Here is a 20,544-nt window from a genome sequence, read left to right as displayed (position 1 = left end):
AGAGGTTTTGGCTGTGTTACTAGTGGGATTGCCTCACTTTAATGTAGTGAAAACCGGTCCTCTTCCCCAGATTGCAAGTGTTACTCCACCTTATAATACAGGCAGTTCTGAGAGTCAGATTACAAAAAACATGGAGCTCTTTTACTTTTATGGACTAAATATATTGACACCTTTTATACAAATAAAAGCAAATTATAGTATTACATTAATTTAACAAATTCTAATACAAAACCCGCATATTTCATAAAATGCAATTTTTAAATCAAAGCTCTACAGAAACATCTAACTCCTCTATAAAGATGTCCAGTCCGCTGAGCATTGTTTGCTCAAAATATAGTTATGAACTTAAATACACTCATAAGTGTATTACACTGAGCTATACACCTGGTTAAACATTACTGAAATCAGAAATGAAGGAAATCTACTTACTACCAGAAGGAGCTGTACAGCTCAAGCGAGAGTTCAGCCCAGCCTGCAGCCCGAGCAGCATTGCCTTGCTGATGGCTGACCACACCTGCCAGACATGCAGCTGTCACGTCAACGCTTTAGTGTTACCAATCAGGAACGTCAAAGAGAAAATAACATAACTGTTGGCAGCAAGAAATGAAGTCACAAGCCACATCCAGATCACAGGCAATGTCTTGCCTACACCACTTACAGACTAAAAATTTCCTTTAATAAAACTGATTTATCAAATGTTCAAAACAAATTTTTGCCTATCGCTCTACTTCACCAAGTTTACTCCTTTTGGGTTTTTAAATATTATGAACTGACAGAACTAGCTGAATTAAAGGTATACAAAATGATTATCTATCAAACGTCCACTTTGTACATAAACATTTCTGAAACAGATTTACAGTATACAGTTAGTTTATACAGCTTAAGCAACTGTTACAATGTCATTTCTCTCAAACTGAAAGCAGCCAAAAGGTCTAAGATTTTGTGAAAAGGTTCTTGGTCACCATTCAAATTTTACCTTTCCTATCTCACCTTATTCACACCCATGTCATGAGAATAACATTGCTGGGTTCATTTCATAAACTGTACATTATTCCATCTCACTGTATGCTGCCAAGCTGGTTAATGTGCAAGAAAAGCTCATTAACTACAATTTATTTTTAAATACAATGTATCTACATTTTCCCCCAGAATGCTTTCGCTTCCTGAGCTAGACATAAAGTACCTTAAAACAGGTTTAGATGCAGATCTGAGACTCCATAAGCAAACTACATTAAAAGGCGTAGAGAGGGGGGAAAAAACCCCACACTGCTTTTGGTAGCTCACACTACTGTTTGAATAAGGTAGCAAACTTACTATTTGAGTTGTCTAAACTGTTATTACTGTGTATTTCTCTTGCCTTTTATGATTTTTATATAACAATGTGTATATTTCACAGGCTACTAAACACTTATAAACTTCATCTTGTCATCTAGGTGACTGGATTAGAAATGCTACAGTCTGCAACAAAAGCATGCAATTTAGTTGGAGTTTGGTTTTTTAAGATCAAATCTGGTTTTTTAAGATCAAATCTGGTTGCGTTCGATACTACTATCTAAATCAAAGAAGGACAGCATATTAAAACTGGTATTTTGCAGGTATTTCAATATTTTAGATACTTTTGTTTTATTTCCAAAAACATTTGAGATCACTTTCAATGAAAAAGATCAAATCTAAAACAAACCTCACTTTTGTTTCGATGAAAACAGGTTTTGGAACTGTGAATTCTATTTTTGGATCTAGAGGTCAAAAATAATTTTTAAAAGAAAAATTAATTTTCTAATCAAATAATGAATTAACTTGCAGTAAAATCTATATTATTAAATAAGCTTTTATTGCAGTATGGTAAGCTTGGGTTTAAGGTGCTATTCCATCTGCCCTGGAGTCTCTTAAGGACTTTACCATGTGGGCATCATGTCTGGGAACCACACTCTACCGAGATGCTTTGAAACTTCCCAATGAATCTGCTCTAAGTTGTATTTCTGATCAGGAATCAAAACTTCCTCCATGATAGAAAGCTGAGAGAGACGACCGCCACACATCTTCACAAACTCAACAAAGGCACTGCAAGAGACTTCACATTCTCCTAGGCCAACCGCCGACAGGTACTTGCACCGCTCGGCAATACAGATCAGCTCCTCATCCAGCGGCCGCAATCCATTGGCACACACCACCAGTTCAACCAGCCGAGGACACGTCATTCCAACGCGGCCAAGTACGTCTTTGCTTACTGATCTTCCGAAGTAAAGGTGAGTGACAGGTATTTCGTAACGAAAGAATGGGTCAAACTCTTCCTCGTACAAGAAAAAGTACATTACTAAATTTACTTTAGGAGAATGCTTGATGAAGGCATCCCAGCTGCTCTTCTGAATCGTGTGGAACTGAGTCTGCCCAGGGTTTTCGCTGACAACGTCAATGCGCAAGTGTTCTAACCTGACGTGTTTTTCAGAAGACAAAGCAAGCAGCAGCTCATCACTCAGCAGGTGGTAGTTCAGGGCCAACTCACGTAAGCCATGGCACTGGTCAGCCACGCAAAGGATACCTGGCAGAACAGAACACTATGAGAGGGGTTGCACAGATAAATGTACTAATAACTGAACAAGAAACATAGGAGTGCATTTGTTTATGTACGTCAGGAGAGTGCACAGACCACCTATTTTAACATGTAACCAAGACCTAACATCAAAACAAAATCATACTGGACAATGTGAAAATTAATCTTTTTCACAAGCACGACCTTGTGACCTCTTTGCACCTACACAGTTCAAGACAGACATGCACAATGCGACTACATCGCTATTTTGCTCAGGAAACAAAGACGTTAACAAATATATAAACAGAAGGGACAAATATAAAGATAGCATATTCTGACTGCTCTGCCCTGCTGTAAGACCACATATCTGTGGTCTTACAAAAACTTCATTTTTGTAAAAGGTCCTTACTCATGATAAAAGTATTCCCCTAGCCTGTGCTGTAAGAACTGCTGTCTCCTCTGTGGCCAACAAAGCAACTGTGAAAAAAAGTTTGTCGCCCGCAGAAAGCAAACGTAAAATCAATGCTAGATTTTAATTAAATACAGAAGCTGCTGCAGTCAGTATTTGTTCTTTCTAACAAAGCATAAATATTTAAATCTGGAAAAGCTACAGCAAAAAAACGTGGCAAAACACTAAAAAGTGGGAGCAGTAATTTCTAGAACAGCAATTTCCAGACTCTCCCTTTAATGAATTAATATGACCTGCTGCTCACAGAAGACAAAAACAAATTAACAAAAAGAATTCAGTTCAGTCTAAAGTTTCCACTTATCCTATTTGTACATAGAAGTGATGATACCATACTGGTAACAGTACTGAAAAAAAATAAAAAGCACTAAAAAAAGCATCCAGTCTTCTGCATTTCATGTGACCCAGAAACCTGTGAAATGTGGGATACGGCCTTTCCATTAATAGAGAGGCTGAGAACATAGCATTTAACATTCCTCCTGACAGACATATTATGTCTCATATACTTCTCAGACACAAAGATTCTCAAGAAACAATTTTAAGTCAGAAAAGCCAATTTAAGCAATCCCCTATCTATGATTACAAAGCTTTGGACAAAATGACATTACAGTTAACGTGCCGGTGAACTTTGCTGGACCAATCTGCTGTATAACAAACCTGCACTTTCAGGACTTTTTTTATACAAAACCAAACAAGAGGTTTTGTCTGAGAGCTACACCTGCAAAAGGTATGAAGTCTGTTTTGTTTGTTATCACTACAATAACACACCCTCTTCTATAGTACAGTTTTCCCCACATATTAAGAATCCTGCTGGTGAATTTTACACATAATATACCTAACACTTCCAACTGCAATATATTTGCATGAAGAAAGTTATGATTACTATAGTAGTTTCCATTCATCCTCAGAAGAGGAATCAAACTAAGTTGCCAGCATCTCATGTACAATTCCTCTTCCATTTCTCAGTGAAAAACTCTAAGTGTTAAGCTGACAGGCTGTGAATAAATCTTAAACTTGCTGTGCATTGTTGAAGTTCATAGAATTAACATTTGCCGAAGGTTTATGCAATCTTGAGTCATTTCATTCTGCTACAAGCAGACTTCATTTTTGCTACTGACACAGAGTGTTAATGCTTTGGTAACAGCAGAAGTTCTGCAGAGCTCAGTCTCATCTCCACTGTGTTGATGCTGTCTGCACTTATTCTCCAGCAAGAGATCAAACTGCTTTCCTTCAGAATGACTAAAGCAGCATCTTCATAATCCATGATATGGCAACACTCAAAACCCACACATAATAAAATGTGGAAAAGGAAGTCGCATTCCAAAAAGCTTGACTATACTGGAATATTTAGTCATTGCAAAAGTAGTGCACTATTAAGCCAATACATACTCTTTAAGTTCCACATGAGATTAGTTGTTTGCCCACAACAGACATGCACTATTAGCTCAGTAGTCACTCTGCAAGTGGCAGGATAGATGGCCTGACCTCCAGTTGAAAGAACTTTCTTCAGTGACAGGTGCTGTAAATACCACACTCATCCTCCCTCCCCAATAAATTCAGACAGAATTTAATGCATGCATCATAAAAAAACCCCAAGGAACAACAACAAAAAACCCCAGAATGATCCCACAGAACCACAGCAGCTTACCAGCTGGAGAAACATGAGGACAACTGCTCATTTTCAACAGTTTGAGTGTGTCACTATTATTAGCCACGAGCACTTTGAGAGATGGATCATCTACCGGTGTATCATCAATCTTGAGTGAAGAGAGGGATTTGGAGTTTACAAACACCACTGTCAGTGCAGAAATAAAGTGAGACTGGAAAAAAAGGAAAGTGTAAATGAAGCAGAATCTCAAGTAAAAATCTCAGTGGTTTTATACTGTACACTGCAATCTTAGTTTTCTTGTGCTTATTGACAGCATTTGCCAAAAAAGCATTCTTTTGATATTGCGTAACTAAAATTAATACTAAATCTGACATTTTTTAGTAGAGGAAGTGTAATAACTTTTTGCTATTAGTCTATGTATTGGGCAAATCAGAATGTCTAACATTAAACGCAAATCCAGAACCTGACCCTGGACAATTCACTGTACAAATTTAAATCTAGAGAAAGACCATGAGCAAAGGGAAAGCCCAGAAGCCCTAGTTTTGAGAATAATTTGCAAGTCACACTCTAAACAGAGCATCTTCTAGAAGAGGAATTCCCACATGGCAAGTTGTACTGCACTGGTGAGATGCAAATCAGGTCAGGAGTGGCAACCCTGTAATGTTGTATTTGAAGCAAATAATACTACTGCCTGCCTAGCACCCACCTAGAGGATTTAGGTTTTGAATGGATTTATCTTGGAAAGCTGCTCACTGGAGTGGTCCAAGCGGAGCCAAGGAGCCAGTGACCAATTAAATACCGATTTTCGTTTGCGAAGCCTAGCCATGATGAAGCAGCATAGATAATGTAGGTCCAGTGCTCTAAGTTGCTCCTCAGCATTTTTACATAACCTGAAACCTATTAGTAAAGACAGAGCCCAAGGCACCTTTAACTTGGGAAACATAGACTAAGGAGCAGATACAGCAGTGCTTGTAGAAACCACTTGTGATATGTAGGAAGTGAATAATTAGCTTATCTTCATGATTTCTTACAAGACTGAGTGAACAGAAGACTTAAAAAAGGTATTTTCTCCTTGTCCTACATTAAGTTTCTATAAAATGACCTGCTACTTTGATTTCAATACTGTTTCACTCTGAGCCTCATGCACAAGTCCTAAATACAATTATATGAGAGAAGGCTTGGCAACAGTATTCGTTCATTCTTACCTGATATGTTTGTGAATTTTGATAAAACTCACACACAATTAGATTTAAAAAAGGAATTAATATTTTCATGCTAACACAAACTTCCAGAGTCTGTTCATACAAATGGAAGCAAGTTCAACTCAGAATCTTTAGGCACTTTGGCTTTAGGGATCGCTCCAATTCTACTGGCGATATGCTGATTACGTATGTTACGTACAGAAGAAAAGGTGCTTTAATATAATTTATATTATAAAATATGTCCAAGTTTTAATTATATATTAATATTTAATAATAATTTAATAATATTTCCACTCTGTATTCTGAAAGCATTAGCACTGTGTTTTTATTCTCTATATTTAGAAATTAATTCCCTTCACTAAGAAGGCTGTTAAATAAAAAGGCAAAGAAATTTAACCACGTTTGTAAAAACAAGTAACTCGAAACTTCTAGTTTGAAGAGCTAACGGAAAACAGGCAATATCCCAACATGTAAAAGCCCATCTTTTCAATACTGCCACATATGTAGCCTATAATATGATTCTTTAAAAGATTTATGTAGAATGCACTTAGTGAAAAGACTAGCAACACCATGCTAAAAATGATTTACAAACATTTGCCCGATGTCATGTTGTTACTTGAAAACAGAAGAGCACTGATAAGGATAATGCAAAGTAGTTCAGACCTCCTATACAGTCTGATAAAAATAATTTTTAAAAAATACACCATAAAAAAAACCCAAACCACTGTATAATATTACCCATTTCTCAAATCCGTTCATCTTTGCGTGCTTCTCATCTAATGGGCCTGTTACTAAAGGCTTCCCTCAAGAATTTAGCCATGGTCCAATTCAATTGTTTAGTTTCATTAGTGGTCCAGGAAAATTTTAAAATCACTGCTGGTCCCATATGCCAGTGACAGCATTATTTGAGAAGTAAACATCAAAAGGTAAATTATGCCCAGAGCTAATTTTGGCTCATTCTGAATACATTTTTTAAAGACCATGTATAAACCTATTGGGAACAAAACCAGGAAGCCTGTATTTTAGAAGCCTTGAAGCTAAGACCATAGCATGAATAACTACAAATAATTACTCAGCAAGAAGAATAGGACCATAACATATCCCTCCAAAGACAGCTAAACAAGAGAGCTACAACAACATTCAGATTAAGAAAGAAAACAATAAGCAAGAGCTAAAAGGACAAAGTATTCTTAACACACTGAGAATGTGGATTGTTTTCACTACATTCAGGTTTTCTTGTCATCACAATTCAAAGCACATCAAAAAAGGAAAAAAATCATACCAAAACTAGTTAAATACCTGGAAAGCCTCTTTGAAAAAAATCAAGGATTAAAAATACATATTCAAGAGAACTACATGATGTGGCTGTGACCACTGGTAGGGACAGTAATTGATAATCCTTCTGTAGGTAACCTTGCTTAAGCCCTATAGCCTACTTCCTTTCCCTTGGCTGTCTATAGTTCCTCCTTGTCCTTGTGCCATCACCAGCAATGACATCACTAGGATCTAGCTAATAGTCTAGTTGTGTCTGGCCCTTCACAACCACTCTCCTGCTCCTTAGCAATGGTATACCTCACTAGCAGGAATTCTTTAGGAGCATGTGTAAGAGATTTGTTATCTTGTACATCAGATGCCTTCTAACAAGATCTGATTTTTGGCAAACTTGCAAGGTAAAAATCTGACTGAAAATTTCAGAAATACACTGCACTTCACCTAAGAAGCTGATGCTTGACTGCATGACATGACATATTGAAAATCACGACCACGTTGTTTTCAAAAGAGAGCTCACTGATCATACAAGCCCTATGGCAAGTCCCCAGGAATAAAACTCTACCCCTCATTTGATTATCACTGTGTCCTAAACATCCCCCACAGCACAATTACACAGACCTGAAGCATCTAGCCTCTTGACTTGCACCACACTGTTCAGTTCTACACTGGGGTCAAAAGACAGGAGGACTTGAAAGAACAAGGTCAGGCCTAAGATCTCACATGATTCAGAGAATAAGTGGAACTTTAGATATCCTTGCAGTACATCTCAGTTGCTCCCTTTAATAGAGCCCAGTAATAAAGTTTTCTTTACCAAAGATCCATATTCCTATGATAGAACTTTTCAGAAAGTTATAGAAGTACTGTATGAAACACTGCAATGCTCTGCAATAGAAAAATATTCATATTAAAATACCTTTGGTAAATCCATGAAGCTTGGCCGGGCAGTTGAAATTAGCCCAAGTGTTTTCAGAGAGCAATTCACAAGCTGGGATAAAATATCACAAGCTGCTTCTGCAGATTCCTTGCTACTGTCCACCTTAAAACAAAATGGATTGCACGTTCAGAAAGCACTGCATCAAACATATTCTAACTTTTTATTTCATTTTACCTTCTGAAATGCGATGTCAAAAAACCCTCACAAAGCACCTCACTGAGAATCCATCAACATCATTCTTTTTTTTCCAAAAAGTATATACAAAAAATCCAAGATAATTTGCTAAAAATTTACTACTCTACTAAACACTTTGGTAAAATATAGCATGGTGAGGGGTCAACTACACAGTTTGTTTCAAGATACTCAATCCACATCAAATAATAAGGAAGTGGAGGTTCATTTGGGTCCAGAGCCTACTCCAACTCCTCTTTACATTCTTCCTTACTAAAATGCAGGAATTCTATAAATCCTTTACTGGGTGCAAACACTGCTTCTTTTTACAGTGACTGAGTTCATAATATTGAGTTGCTGGAGAGTTAGGTGCATTATCATATGAACCTATATGACTGGCCCTTCATAGTTAATACCACAACAGATATGCAATGGATAATCTACCAAAAAAAAAAACCAAACCAAAAAACCCAAAACTAAAGAAAAACCACCACAAAACCAAAAACCCCAAACCCTTCATTAGTCAGTTTGCTATACAACCCAGTCACTTCTTGTGTCTCCAGTGGATTTCCCCTGACACTCAGACATGCTTTCTGAATAACCCCTTACACACAGTAGGCTTTGCAAGCCTATAGAACAGTATAAAGCTCGATCACAGGATCAAATTTAAGCCTACCATAAGCCACACTACCTTGTCAGCAATAGATGTAAATCCAATGAATGTTCATTTCTGCTCAAACACACACTGAAAAACCTCCATTGTCAATAATCCAATCTTGCTTGCCTACAAAAGACACCCCTAATCTTTTCAGCCTTTACAGAGTAAGTCAGTCAGTGTACCTTGTGTATTCTGCAACACTGAAGGACAACTGAAGCAACAATTTCAAGAAATGATGCGAGTATTGCCCTACCAAAGAAGGGCATCTGAAATTCTTCAAAATGACTTAGTGTAAAGAAATGCAGACAGCAGAAAAGACACCGGAAGGTCATTCCACTACAGCTGTAAGTTTTCTTTATTTGGACGCTGATAAAAGCCCGGCAAACCTTGCGATAACAGCTTGTATCTGGTACTGGAATCAAGCAGTAGCAATACATGTGATCAGGCAGAGGTGCCTCAGCTACCCACATGCTGATGAGTCCTACATTAGAACTGCCTGTCTCATAAACTAGTATGTTTGTCTTGCTGCAGAAGTCATTTCCTTTCCAAACTTCTCACACAGCTGATGCATACAGTGCCACGAGTTTCACAGCACCCTTCCAAAACACAGTGATAGGTAAGCTACCACTAAAGGTTTTCATCTGCTGAAAACAATTCCATGGTGTTAACGGAACCAATTCTCACCAAATGGTACTTCTCAGCCAGGCACAATCAGTACACACACCATTCCTGTGCAAATTCCATGTACTTTTTCAGTTAACTGAAACACAGTTGTGCTGAGTAGACAATCCCATACAATTTAATATTAAAACTACTAGTTGCTGACTAATAGTACTGAAGTCACTCTCTGCATATTAGATGTTTTCTTACCATGAATACTAGATCCAACTCCCTACAGGATGTGAAATGGGGAAATGCTCAATTTATGCATCTTGATCAAACTTAATTCTGAGGCAGGAACCCAAACATACAGTTGTATCAGAACCGAAGTATATCTGTCCACTCACTGAGGCAGAACTTTAAGCAGCTAAGCTGCTACAAGAAAAATGGGAAAAAAAATAAAAATCGAAAATACCACACCACCAAACAAAGAAATTTCCATCTAACAGAATAAGGCAGTGAAAAGGTATGTTCAGGATTTATTCCAAGTTTTAGTCCTGAAAATACACCTAAAAGAGACAAATTAATTAGCAGGTAACCTCCATGTCTACATGTCTATTTAGAGAACCCATTTCTTCAGTATACTAAGCTGGAAAACAAGGCCATTTACTACAATGCTGTATTTCTTCTAAAATAAAAATGTTTTTTAAAAAGCCTATAAAATACACTACCTTGAAGCTTACATACTGCAGGTGATTGGAATGCCTTTTTATTATTTGCTTGATTAGTTCAGGATGTGTAGTCCTCAAGTTCGATGTAGCTGGTTGATTCAGTTCAAACTCAAAACACCTCCAGAGATCTGGCATATGAAACACTTGGTTCCAGCTTCGGCAGACCTGGGATGCGTGAGCACGATCCAGAAGGGGCAAGTACTGAAACACCTGCAGGATAACGTCTTGAAGCAGGTTCGCCCAGTCAGGACTCTGCACAACGATGGTTTTCTTCTCTGTAACCTTGTGTCTCTTGGTTTCCTTCTCAGTTGTCTCTCCCAATGAACTGTTGTTGGCCTCATCAGTTTTCCTTCCTCGTTTCATTCTACAGAAATAATAAAAAAAAATTCTGAGAAAGGAGCTGAGAACGATATTAACAGAAAACTATGAAGGTGAAAAAGGATGTTTTTTGCAACGACACTTTTGCAGGTTTTTTTTCCCTGTCATATAAAAAGGGAAAAAACCCAAGTAACAATGAAACCGAACTAGTAGTCTAGAAACAATATTATCATCTAAACTGATATGTTTAATATTACTTCTTTAATCATTAACAGTGCCAACCCATTTATAATATTCACTCTCAGTGGTTTATTTTTGTGCTTGAGAACATTTTGAACCGAATTTGTTTTACTGTTTTGTTGATTATCGCTCTACTGTTCTACTAAATCCAAAGATAATACTCTAAACAATTTTTTGAACACTGACATTCATATTGCTGCCCCAGTCCTATTTATTAGAAACAACACTTGAAACTGTGGAAGAAAAAATTAGGTAAGGAAGTAAATAAAGACTGTATGCAGGCTTGCAGGCACTGCATACTGCAGATGTTGTTGTATCTGACCAAATACTTTTTTCCCCTCAGACATTTTCTTTTTAAAATGTATTTATTTATTTGACATTAATTCAATAGGCATCTGTTTTAAATCAGTATCCTTGAAAACATATTTCATCAAGAACACTGGTGTGCTTTCATTTTTTGAACTAACTAGGAAATAGGGATTATGAAAGATTTCCAGTAACAGCCTAGAAGTTTCAACCCACAAAAAAGGTTTACAGAAGGGTCAGAAAACTTTCTGCAAAATTATATCAAATTCAGCAAGCCTGAGGCAAAAGGTTATCTCACTCTCCACAGCATATACTTTTTCAATAATGATGTAACAAACTAAAGTTCTACCTTATGTTACATTATTAAAGAGAAAACCCCCTACCACTACACACATCTGAAATAAATCTAGCATTGGGTTTTGTTCAAAATGTGTTCTTTTGTACATGCCATCTTACAACTGAACTCAGCAGCTGATTTTTAAAAGCCTCAGTAGGATGCAGATCACGTCCTGAAGAGCTATAAGACCTCACGCTAAACTACAATATGCTCAATTCCAATCTCTAAAAAGATGAGAGAATCCAGGGATGGGATGGTCTTGACATGTATAAGCACCCCTAATCTTCCTGATTTCTATAAGATAAACACAGACTTCATACACAGTGAAATCATTCCGGTTTACATTCAAGTACCATCACATGTATGAGACTACCATATGCCCAATCCTTCTGGGATCTGGAAAGTTAAGTTTCCCTGCTATGTACTGCTGGTAACTAAAAGTTTGGAAGTACTTCTTAAAACTGAGTGCAACTTAAAAATTATACTGTTTATAATCCAATGCATACAGATTATTTTCTCAAAGCCAGCACCTCCTTACCTATCTTTAAAAGACTTTAATCCTAGCTACTCACATGACAGAAGCGAGCTATCACTTAAGGTGTGGAGCCACTGATAAGATGATGCAAGCAAACCTGAGCATGCTGTCACGAAAGACTGATGAACTCAATTTGTCTCGATTTTTTTCCAGCCTCATTTTTTAATCCCAGTAGCAACTGGGGGCAAGCAAAAGATGAAAACAGTAGGGGGCAAAAATGTCTACTACTTGCTTCCCGACAACTATTTACTCTTATTCACAGCTCCCTACTATGAGACTATGCAAAACATGACTCGTGTACCAGAACAAGCTTTCTGCCCAAGAGAGTGCTACTGATCCAATAACAGAAGAAAAGCAAGAAAACTGAACAGTGACTCAGAACCATCTGCAATTAACAAAAATACAAAGAAACTGGATTTTGCAACTATGAAATCTGAATTAAATTTATAACTAATCAAGAATTAATTAGCAAATCCACTACAAGCCTGTCATGTTTCTGTTTGAGATAACTACTCACCACAGGACAAAAATAATATTTATAATAAGCCAGTTCACTCACTACAGGACAAGAATAATATTTATAATAAGAAAGTTTGAAATGCAACATTCCTTTAAATTTTAGGCTAAACAGATATTCCAAACAACTAGGTTACAATAAGCATTTACCACAGGCAAGCTATTCCCTTGACAAATTTAGGACAGTGTGTTTGATGTCTAAGTCTATCCAAAGCCATCTCTCATTAATCTGGAAAAAGCTACACAAGGTACTGTTAAGACTTGGCTCTCCAAGTCTTCCTTACAGAGAGATCCTGTCTCATCTTCTACTAGTAAGGGAATACATGTGCATAAATTTTCTGGTTAGGTACACTACTTTTATCACTGCATTAAGGTAGGGGGGTTTTTTCTTTACTTTTTCTCTCCCTTTTAGAAAAGACCAGGAGTGAGCTGCCACTGACAAAACTGGAAAAAAGGCCTCTGAGATGTGCTGATAGGAGGGGACCAGGTCATCAACAGACAACTCAGTCTGCACCTCTGAGCTAATTGGGATGAGTTCTCAGTAGATAAATATATGCTGGTTACAGATCAAAACCCACTCCTGGAAGTTGTGGGGAATTGTCCCATGTTTTTATCAATAGTGAATTTAAAATAAAAAAAAAAAAGAGATAATAAAGCCATCACTAGAACTATACTGATGATGAATTTCAGGTCACATTCTTCCAAAAAAATAAGATGTTACATGTTCTAAGTGCCATAGCTTAAAAAGCAGGGGATGGGAAAAAAACAATTCCAGACTTTTTTGTTACTGACGTCTTGGATGCTCTTGTAATTAAAAAGAGAGATAAGCATAACTTTTCAAAAATATTTTCTTGTTGGAACTTTTTCCAAAAAGAAAAAAAGGGTCTAAGCTCAAGACTAAAAAATATGATTTTTAAGTGACTGTTTTGTCATCTAACTTTTGGCACCTTGTTTCAGAACTTAAAGTATTGGCATAGTTTTTAAAAAATGTAACTGCTTTCAGCCTCTTAACATACGTAATAATAAAACAAATACAAAATTCAAAGAATGTAGATTTACCTACAGAAGTCTGCAGAGCCATCCAAGAACACACTTATTAAAAAAATAAGGTCACTTAAGAAAGTAAACCTTTCTGCATATTTAATATGGAACAGGCTTAGGAATACTGCCTAGGAACAGGCACACGTGGTTCAGATCACCTTTCTTAATGTATCTGATAGTCTAAAAATCAAACCATTTTGAATCCCAGCCCAACTTTTCAACGAGGAACATGGATGCAAAATTCCATGCTAGCATTGTACCGTATAGGTACAACCTATTTTTCAAAGGATGATTATTTATCACTTCTTACCAACGCCTGAACCATCAATCTTGCTTTTAACTCTCCCTGGCATACTCAGGACACACATATCACTGACCAGTTTTTCCAAGTTGCTGCTATAATCAACTTTGCTTTAGAATCTAAGATCAGCCTGGAGAAGAGGTGGCTCCGGGGGGACCTCATCACTCTACAACTCCCTGAAAGGAGGCTGTAGCCAGGTGGGGGTTGGTCTCTTCTTCCAGGCAACTGTCAGCAAGACAAGAGGGCAAGGTCTTAAGCTGTGCCAGGGGAGGTTTAGGTTAGATATTAGAAAGAACTTCTTTACAGAAAGGGTAATCAGGCATTGGAATGGGCTGCCCTGGGAAGTGGTGGATTCTCCGTCCCTGGAGGTTTTTAAGATGAGACTGGATGTGGCACTCAGTGCCATGGTCTAGTAACCACGGCAGTAGTGGATCAAGGGTTGGACTTGATGATCTCGGAGGTCCCTTCCAACCCAGCTGATTCTCAGATTCTATGATCTTGACAGAAAAGCCAGGATGGTAACAACGAACCCCAAACCAACAAAAATACCCAACTCCACCAGGGCAGAGAGATGGGTGAAATCCCGATGCCTGACTCCTTAAGACTTTACAAGTGAGCTTCCCCACCTATTTTACGGACTTGTTTCTGAACTCCGCACCCGGGCGCAACCCACACTATCTTGTTTGCAAAAGTCACGTCCAACCCTAATCACACAGTTCAGCCACCGAGGAGGAGGAGCAAAGCACGTGCTCAACATTGTTTTTATTGCCGAGTAAGGTGCAGCCAGAATACAACGGCAGTTCAAAAAAGAAAAAAAAAAAAAGAAAACAACAAAACCAAGCCAAACAAACGACTGTGCAGAGCCGTTTACGCCCTCCTGATAACGCTTCCCCAGGAGCCAGCCCAATGAGCTCACTGCTCTCCCCTTACAGAAAGGCTGTTCTGGGAACAGCAGGGACGCGCTAAAGGGGGGCACGGGCTCACAGTGGGGGCGGCCCAGACACGAACCCAACCCCGATCGCCGCGAACAACCCGCTGCACACAACGGAAGGTTTCACAATTTATCACAGCTACCACAGGAAGGCTGCGAGGCAGCGAACCCCCACAAACACGGCGGACTAGGATTAAAGGCTCTCCCGCTACTCCTGGCGCAGGATCTCCCCAGGGTCGGCTCCTTCCGGCCCGGCCCCGGCCCGGGGCGCGGCGCCGCGGGGCTCCCACAGCCCCCGACTTCTGCCGGCCCCGCGGCTCGGGCCCCGCTCCCCAGGTCTGGCACCCTGAGGAAGGTCCCGCTGCGCCGCCGCTGCCGCCCCTTTCCCGTCCCTTCACCTGGCGGCTCCCTGCTGCGCTTCGCATTAACCGGGGCTCGGGCCGCGCTGGCGCCTCCGCTCCGGCCACATCAGCTCTCTCCGCCGAAGTCGACCCCAGCGCCGCCTCCTCCGCCCGGCTGTCCGTTCCGTCCCGTTCCGTCCCGTTCCGTCCCGTCCCGCCCGCGTCGTTCCTGCTCGCTCCTTCCCTGCCTCCCTCTCTGTTTACTTCCCAGCGGCGGAAGCGACGCGGACCAGCCAAAATGGCGGCGGGCGGGCGGTGAGGCGGCGCAGCCCCTCCCCTGCTCTCCCGCCCCGCCGCCGTCGCGGCACCTCCCGGTGAGGGACAGCGGCGGCTCCTCCTCCCCGCCACGGCTGAGCTCCGCCTGCCTCCGGCAGGAAGGGAGGAGGGAAGTATAGAGGGGTACCGCGGGAAATCACAGAATCAGTTGGCTTGGAAAAGACCTCAGAGATCATCGAGTCCAACCTATGACTAAACACCCCCATGTCAGCTAGACCATGGCACTCAGTGCCATGTCCAGTCACCTGTAAGGGACGGTGACTCCATCACCTTCCTGGGCAGTCCATTACAATATCTAATCACCCCTTCTGGGAAGAAATTCCTTCTCATGTCCAACCTAAACCTCCCCCGGCGGAGCTTGAGGCTACGTCCTCTGTTCCTGTCACTTGTTACTTAGGAGAAGAGGCCGACCCCCACCAAGCTACAACCTCTTTTCAGGTAGTTGAAAGTCACTCCTGAGCCTCTGCTTCTCCAGACTAAAGAACCTCAGTTCCCTCAGCTGCTCCTTGTCAGACTTGGCATTCTTGGCCACCTGGGCACACTGGATAGCACCAGCAATAGAGCCAGGTATTCACTGGTACACCGAATTATCTCTGTGATTTGAAAGCCCCGTGCCAGGCCAGCCTTAGGAATAGATGTAATGGAGAAAACAAACCATGAATGCTTCCTGGAGCTGGTAGGCACGGGAAATGATGTGCTTGGGATACTGCCAGGCAGAGAAAACAAAGTGATTTATGACATTTCCCACGGGTTGCAAATGCCTTGTTACCATGCGTCCCCCACATATGTGATGCACCCCAATACAGGTTGTTTTTCAGCACTGCACATGATCGAACTCTTTACAGTTGTTGAGATTCCCAAAACTTAATTATTCATTTATTGCAAGATACAATAAATTACGGCTTGAATTGTTATGATCCCAATTCCTGTAATTAAGTTTTTTGGAAACAACTGGATGTGATCCAGTGCTCTCCCCAGTCTTAAAATGGCTTTGAAACAGGATAATAGCTCTTCAGTGGTTGCTGAAACATCACCATACCTGAGGTCTTTGAGAAGCAATTTATATAAATACATTACCTTGGATACTGAGAGTCTGTTAAAAAATAAGTTTTTCTTTTCTAGTTCTTTGAAATTATTAGTGAAAAAAAAAGACTTGCATACAAACAGGAACGTTTTTAAGTGAGAAATGTTCATTTTGAGTTTCTATGAGGAAATAAACTCTTTTTCTCCAATTTAAAATGTCTTGAGCTATTTTACTAAAGCTTGGCCATTATAGTTCTCTGTGTATTTATGAATCTACATGCAGCCTTCAGCTTTTCAGGAAATGCAGCAAAAATCTGGAAATAAGAGGTGAGTTATCACCTCACTTTGAACAGATTCATAAGCATCTTAGACATGCTTGTAATAGCAAATATGTGACTATGTAACTTGCTCTGATCAAATTCTGGTGTCTGCAGAAAAAAAAAAAGGAACATCATGTGACCAAAACAAATATTTTTGGAGTCTGTGTAGAAGTCTTGGGAGATGTAACAGTGGCAATTTCATTATTTTGAGGTAACTTCTACTGCATTATCTGAGTTTCAATGCATTGACTTAGTGGGAGGGACTTCTTACAGTACCTTGCAGTTACAATTTGCTGCCTATCTTTGGAGTAAACAAACTTTGGCTCAATGCCTGTGCCCTTATTTGCTTTGTTGTAACTGCTTGTGTATGTTTTAGGCACTGTATGTGTGTGCAGGAGAAAAGAACAAGTGCAGAAAGAACATGACACTATTTGGGGACATAGCAGCCAAAATCAGCTAGAAAGGCATCTGCAGCTCTGTCCTTGGGTCTGAATCAGGCCCTGGACATGGCGCAAAGCACTGCCAAAAATGTCTGTGGCATCTGTTGGCAAAGCACAAGAACTGCAGAGTTAGTTTACCAGAACTGAACGACAGAAAACCTATGGGCAGGTGGTGGTGTGGACACCCTCTCCTGGCACCCGATGAGCCCCCCCGGCTGGCTCTGGCTTAGCTGGTATGCAAAGCCCTGCTGTTTGTAGAGCTTTTGGACTCTGGTAGCTGGTGCTAAGATAGGTGGCAGCAGGTTAAGAAGTGTCCAAGTAGCAAAGGTCCAAAGACAAGAGAAGTCTAGGCTGTTCTGTGAAAGAGCTGTGTTGTTGCCAGCTGTGGCCAGACACCTTGAAGCTTTAGTCAGCAACTTGAACACCTTTAACAAGTTATGTCTTCATTCAGGAGTTTCTCTGCCTTATTAATCACTTAACTAAGAGTAGATGAGGTTTTGAGAGAGGAGTATTTTAAATTATAAAGGTGAAATTATTTTTATTTGTGTACACTCTCAGTAGTGCCAGAAAAAGTCCAGGGCCTGTGCTGAGCCCAGGTGTGCAGAAATGAGACTATTGAGGAAACCGCCTTGTAATTTTTTACTTTTACAAAACAGAAAGAGAAGCTATATGAAGTTTCAGTCTTTCTGGTGGGAGAGTCACTCACTTATGGCAGAGATTTGAAGCAGCCCTTACTACCATAATGTGAAGATCAGGAACAGCCCACCGACACTTCCATAAAGCCAAGAGAATGATAGCCAGTGACGGCCCAGTGTCTAATGGGAGATCTCACCATATCAGGCTGAGGTGGTACTGGTACACCTCTTCCCATTTCATCTGATAGATTAGCTGCTTGATGAAGCCTGCAAAAACGTTGCAAATGCCAGGGCTTGATTGTAAATGCTGCAGCTTTCAGCACTGAAAAGTCTCATCTGTGCTGATTTTCTGGCCCTATTGAAGTAGCTCTGAAGCAGGCCTGCAGCAAGCAGCGGTGCTCCATCCCAATAAGCCTGGCTGGAATTTGGCTAGGATAAAAATACAGAGGGGAAAATCACAGAAGCAGTTGGAAAAGAGTTAAGTAACAATAAAATAGACCAGATCCAGCTATGATGAAAGTATGTCAGGCTTGCAGGGCATGACTAGCCTACTCTGATTTAATGATAATACAAGCTGTGAAAAATATGGGGATACTAGTGTGATATTAGGCTGAAGGACCTGGTCTAGAATGCCTGTGACAATCTTAACCCTAAAAAGATTGTGCAGAAAAAAGCAAAGGGAAAACAGAACTTTTTCTTTAACAATGCCAAAAGAAGTGATTGTTTTTCAGCAATAGATATAATTTGGGAAACTTCCTGTTTTTATTATCTTAAGATGTCTACACAGGAAGATTTTCTAGTGGGAGGAAGTTCTTACGCTGTTAGACTGTAGTTTTATGGACTAATAAAATATTATCTATCACAAGCAAGATCTTATAGAAAAGGAGCTGTAACTTCCCCCCCCCCCCCAAAATGTAGCCACAAGTGAAATGGTCCTTAAACCAGAGGGCCTCAATTTAGGGTCTCATGGCCTTAAAACATAAAAAGATAAATAAAATAAAAAATAATAAAAAGATAAAATAAGGATGAGCAACAGCAAGATACAGTGTTGACTGCAACAGGCTGATTACTTGATGTTGTTGCTCATGCTTCTGTAAAAGCTGGAGAAAATTGTTTTAAAAGTTTCCTCCAAACTCAATGTCTAAATATTATTTCTGTCTATAGAGGCTACAGTAATTCTTCCCAGATGAATGGGTCCCATGGTTGCTTCATGAGTTAAAGCTACTTTGCTTTAACTCTACTACTTTGCTATATTTGGTTAGGTAACACAGAAAAAATTGCCCTTTGCTGGAACTTCTGATACGGGAGTATCCTGGCATGGCTTTGGCTTGGAGTGCCACACAAACAGGTAGAGTGCGCTGAGCCATGCAAGCAGCAACACAGACACCACCTGATCTTTTCCATGGTATGGACCATGGATAACCAGCTGACAGGAGAATAATACTGCTGGAAAGGGGCAGCACCGGTTCATTGAGAGGTTGACCCAACAACATCCTGGTAGAAGAGTTTTTTGGTTTGCAATTTTCTCTGTGTTCTGTGGTTCTTCCTGCAAATCAGTTTGGCTGTCTCTGCCAGTGGCTGAGGAGTTAACATGGGTAGCAAGCCAGCAGTGGTAAAAATTCCCCAAGAGACTTGTCGCTAAGAGGGGGCTGGCATTTGTATTAGGACTGGCCTTGATACCAGGGCACAGTATAGAAAAACCCAAAGGCACAGAAGTAGACACAGCAATCTTATGAGTAATAATGTCTTGAACTGGGATGTTGCTGCTCAAATCCCGTTTGTATTGGAGAAAATGGGGACAGAGGTGGACGCAAGTACAATGTGTCATCTTTCATGTTATATCTATTAGAGCAAAACCAATGAGGAGTAAATTGCATTTACACTGTAGCTCAGATCATTCCATTGCTATTACTGCTCCTTGACAGTCTACTGATACAACCTGCCCCCAGGCAAATGCCTTTAAGAGGTTGTTGTTCAAGTCCACTGGCCAAGTTTCTAAGTGTCATTGTTAGGAACTGGCATTAGTAGGGTGAATTACTGCTAGTGCATCAAACCCTGTCATATCAAACCATCTGAATCTCTACTTTAATTGACATAACAGTGCTGCCCATGTGGCCACAGTGGAGTATGCATTCTTTGTGTGCCAGCATGCTTAATGACATCCTTCCTTCTTCTCATGGCTGCTCAGGAGGAGTGCATGGCAGAGGCAAGACATAGGACTGTGGCTGACTGGAGTGGGAATGTATTCCAGGGCAGCTGACTGAGCAGAAAAGTTAAATTGCAAGAGGGGATGTAGACAAAGCCACATTCAGGAAAGGAATATTAGTGAGTGGACAGGGAAGTGGAAATACTAGACTAGCTGAGACCTAACATGGGCTATGGATGCTTGAATCACCTGGGATGGAAAAAGAAGTGAGAGTGTAGAAGCAATGCTATGGATGGTGATAGCAAACCGCGCTGCTTGTGCTGCTCAGTGGCTGACCCAAAGCAATGCCTCAGATACTGTGTCAACGGTTTCAAGGGGCCAAATACCCTACTAGGTACAACACAGAAAGAAACAGTTACATCCAAAGGGATTGTATTTCAAGGAGCAGCAGACAGCCTACACGAAACCTTGCAGTAAGAGCACAAAGCACCTCCTCAATCCCAACAGACTGCAGAGGTGAACATTACCTGAGAAAATGCCCCGTCCAGCTGGCAGATCATCTTTGGGTGATTATCAATGACTTGTGATGCCCCGTTGCACCTGAC

The 20,544-nt window shown here is 40.3% G+C and overlaps 1 protein-coding gene across 3 annotated transcripts; it reads right to left on the bottom strand.

The window, feature by feature from the left end:
* Positions 1-139: 139 nt before the first annotated feature.
* Positions 140-15,318, bottom strand: FBXL3 (F-box and leucine rich repeat protein 3). 3 transcript variants are annotated; one of them, XM_027744290.2, is made up of 5 exons: positions 15,097-15,314; positions 10,174-10,537; positions 7,993-8,115; positions 4,645-4,816; positions 140-2,539 (listed from the first exon to the last, which is right to left on the bottom strand). In XM_027744290.2, the coding sequence occupies exons 2-5, from the start codon at positions 10,534-10,536 to the stop codon at positions 1,896-1,898; spliced, it is 1,302 nt and encodes a 433-aa protein (XP_027600091.1). In that variant the 5' UTR covers position 10,537; positions 15,097-15,314; the 3' UTR covers positions 140-1,895. The 3 variants fall into 3 exon arrangements, with proteins under 3 accessions (XP_027600091.1, XP_039242177.1, XP_027600093.1); XM_039386243.1 differs by lacking the exon at positions 15,097-15,314 and adding an exon at positions 12,007-12,291; XM_027744292.2 differs by lacking the exon at positions 7,993-8,115 and having other exon boundaries at positions 15,097-15,318.
* Between the last annotated feature and the right edge of the window lie 5,226 nt (positions 15,319-20,544).

This window comes from Pipra filicauda, unplaced genomic scaffold (assembly GCF_003945595.2).
Source record: "Pipra filicauda isolate LSUMZ 115617 unplaced genomic scaffold, ASM394559v2 scaffold476_size470866_pilon, whole genome shotgun sequence".
Classification (NCBI taxonomy): domain Eukaryota; kingdom Metazoa; phylum Chordata; class Aves; order Passeriformes; family Pipridae; genus Pipra; species Pipra filicauda.
This window is presented reverse-complemented; position numbering and strand designations above follow the sequence as displayed.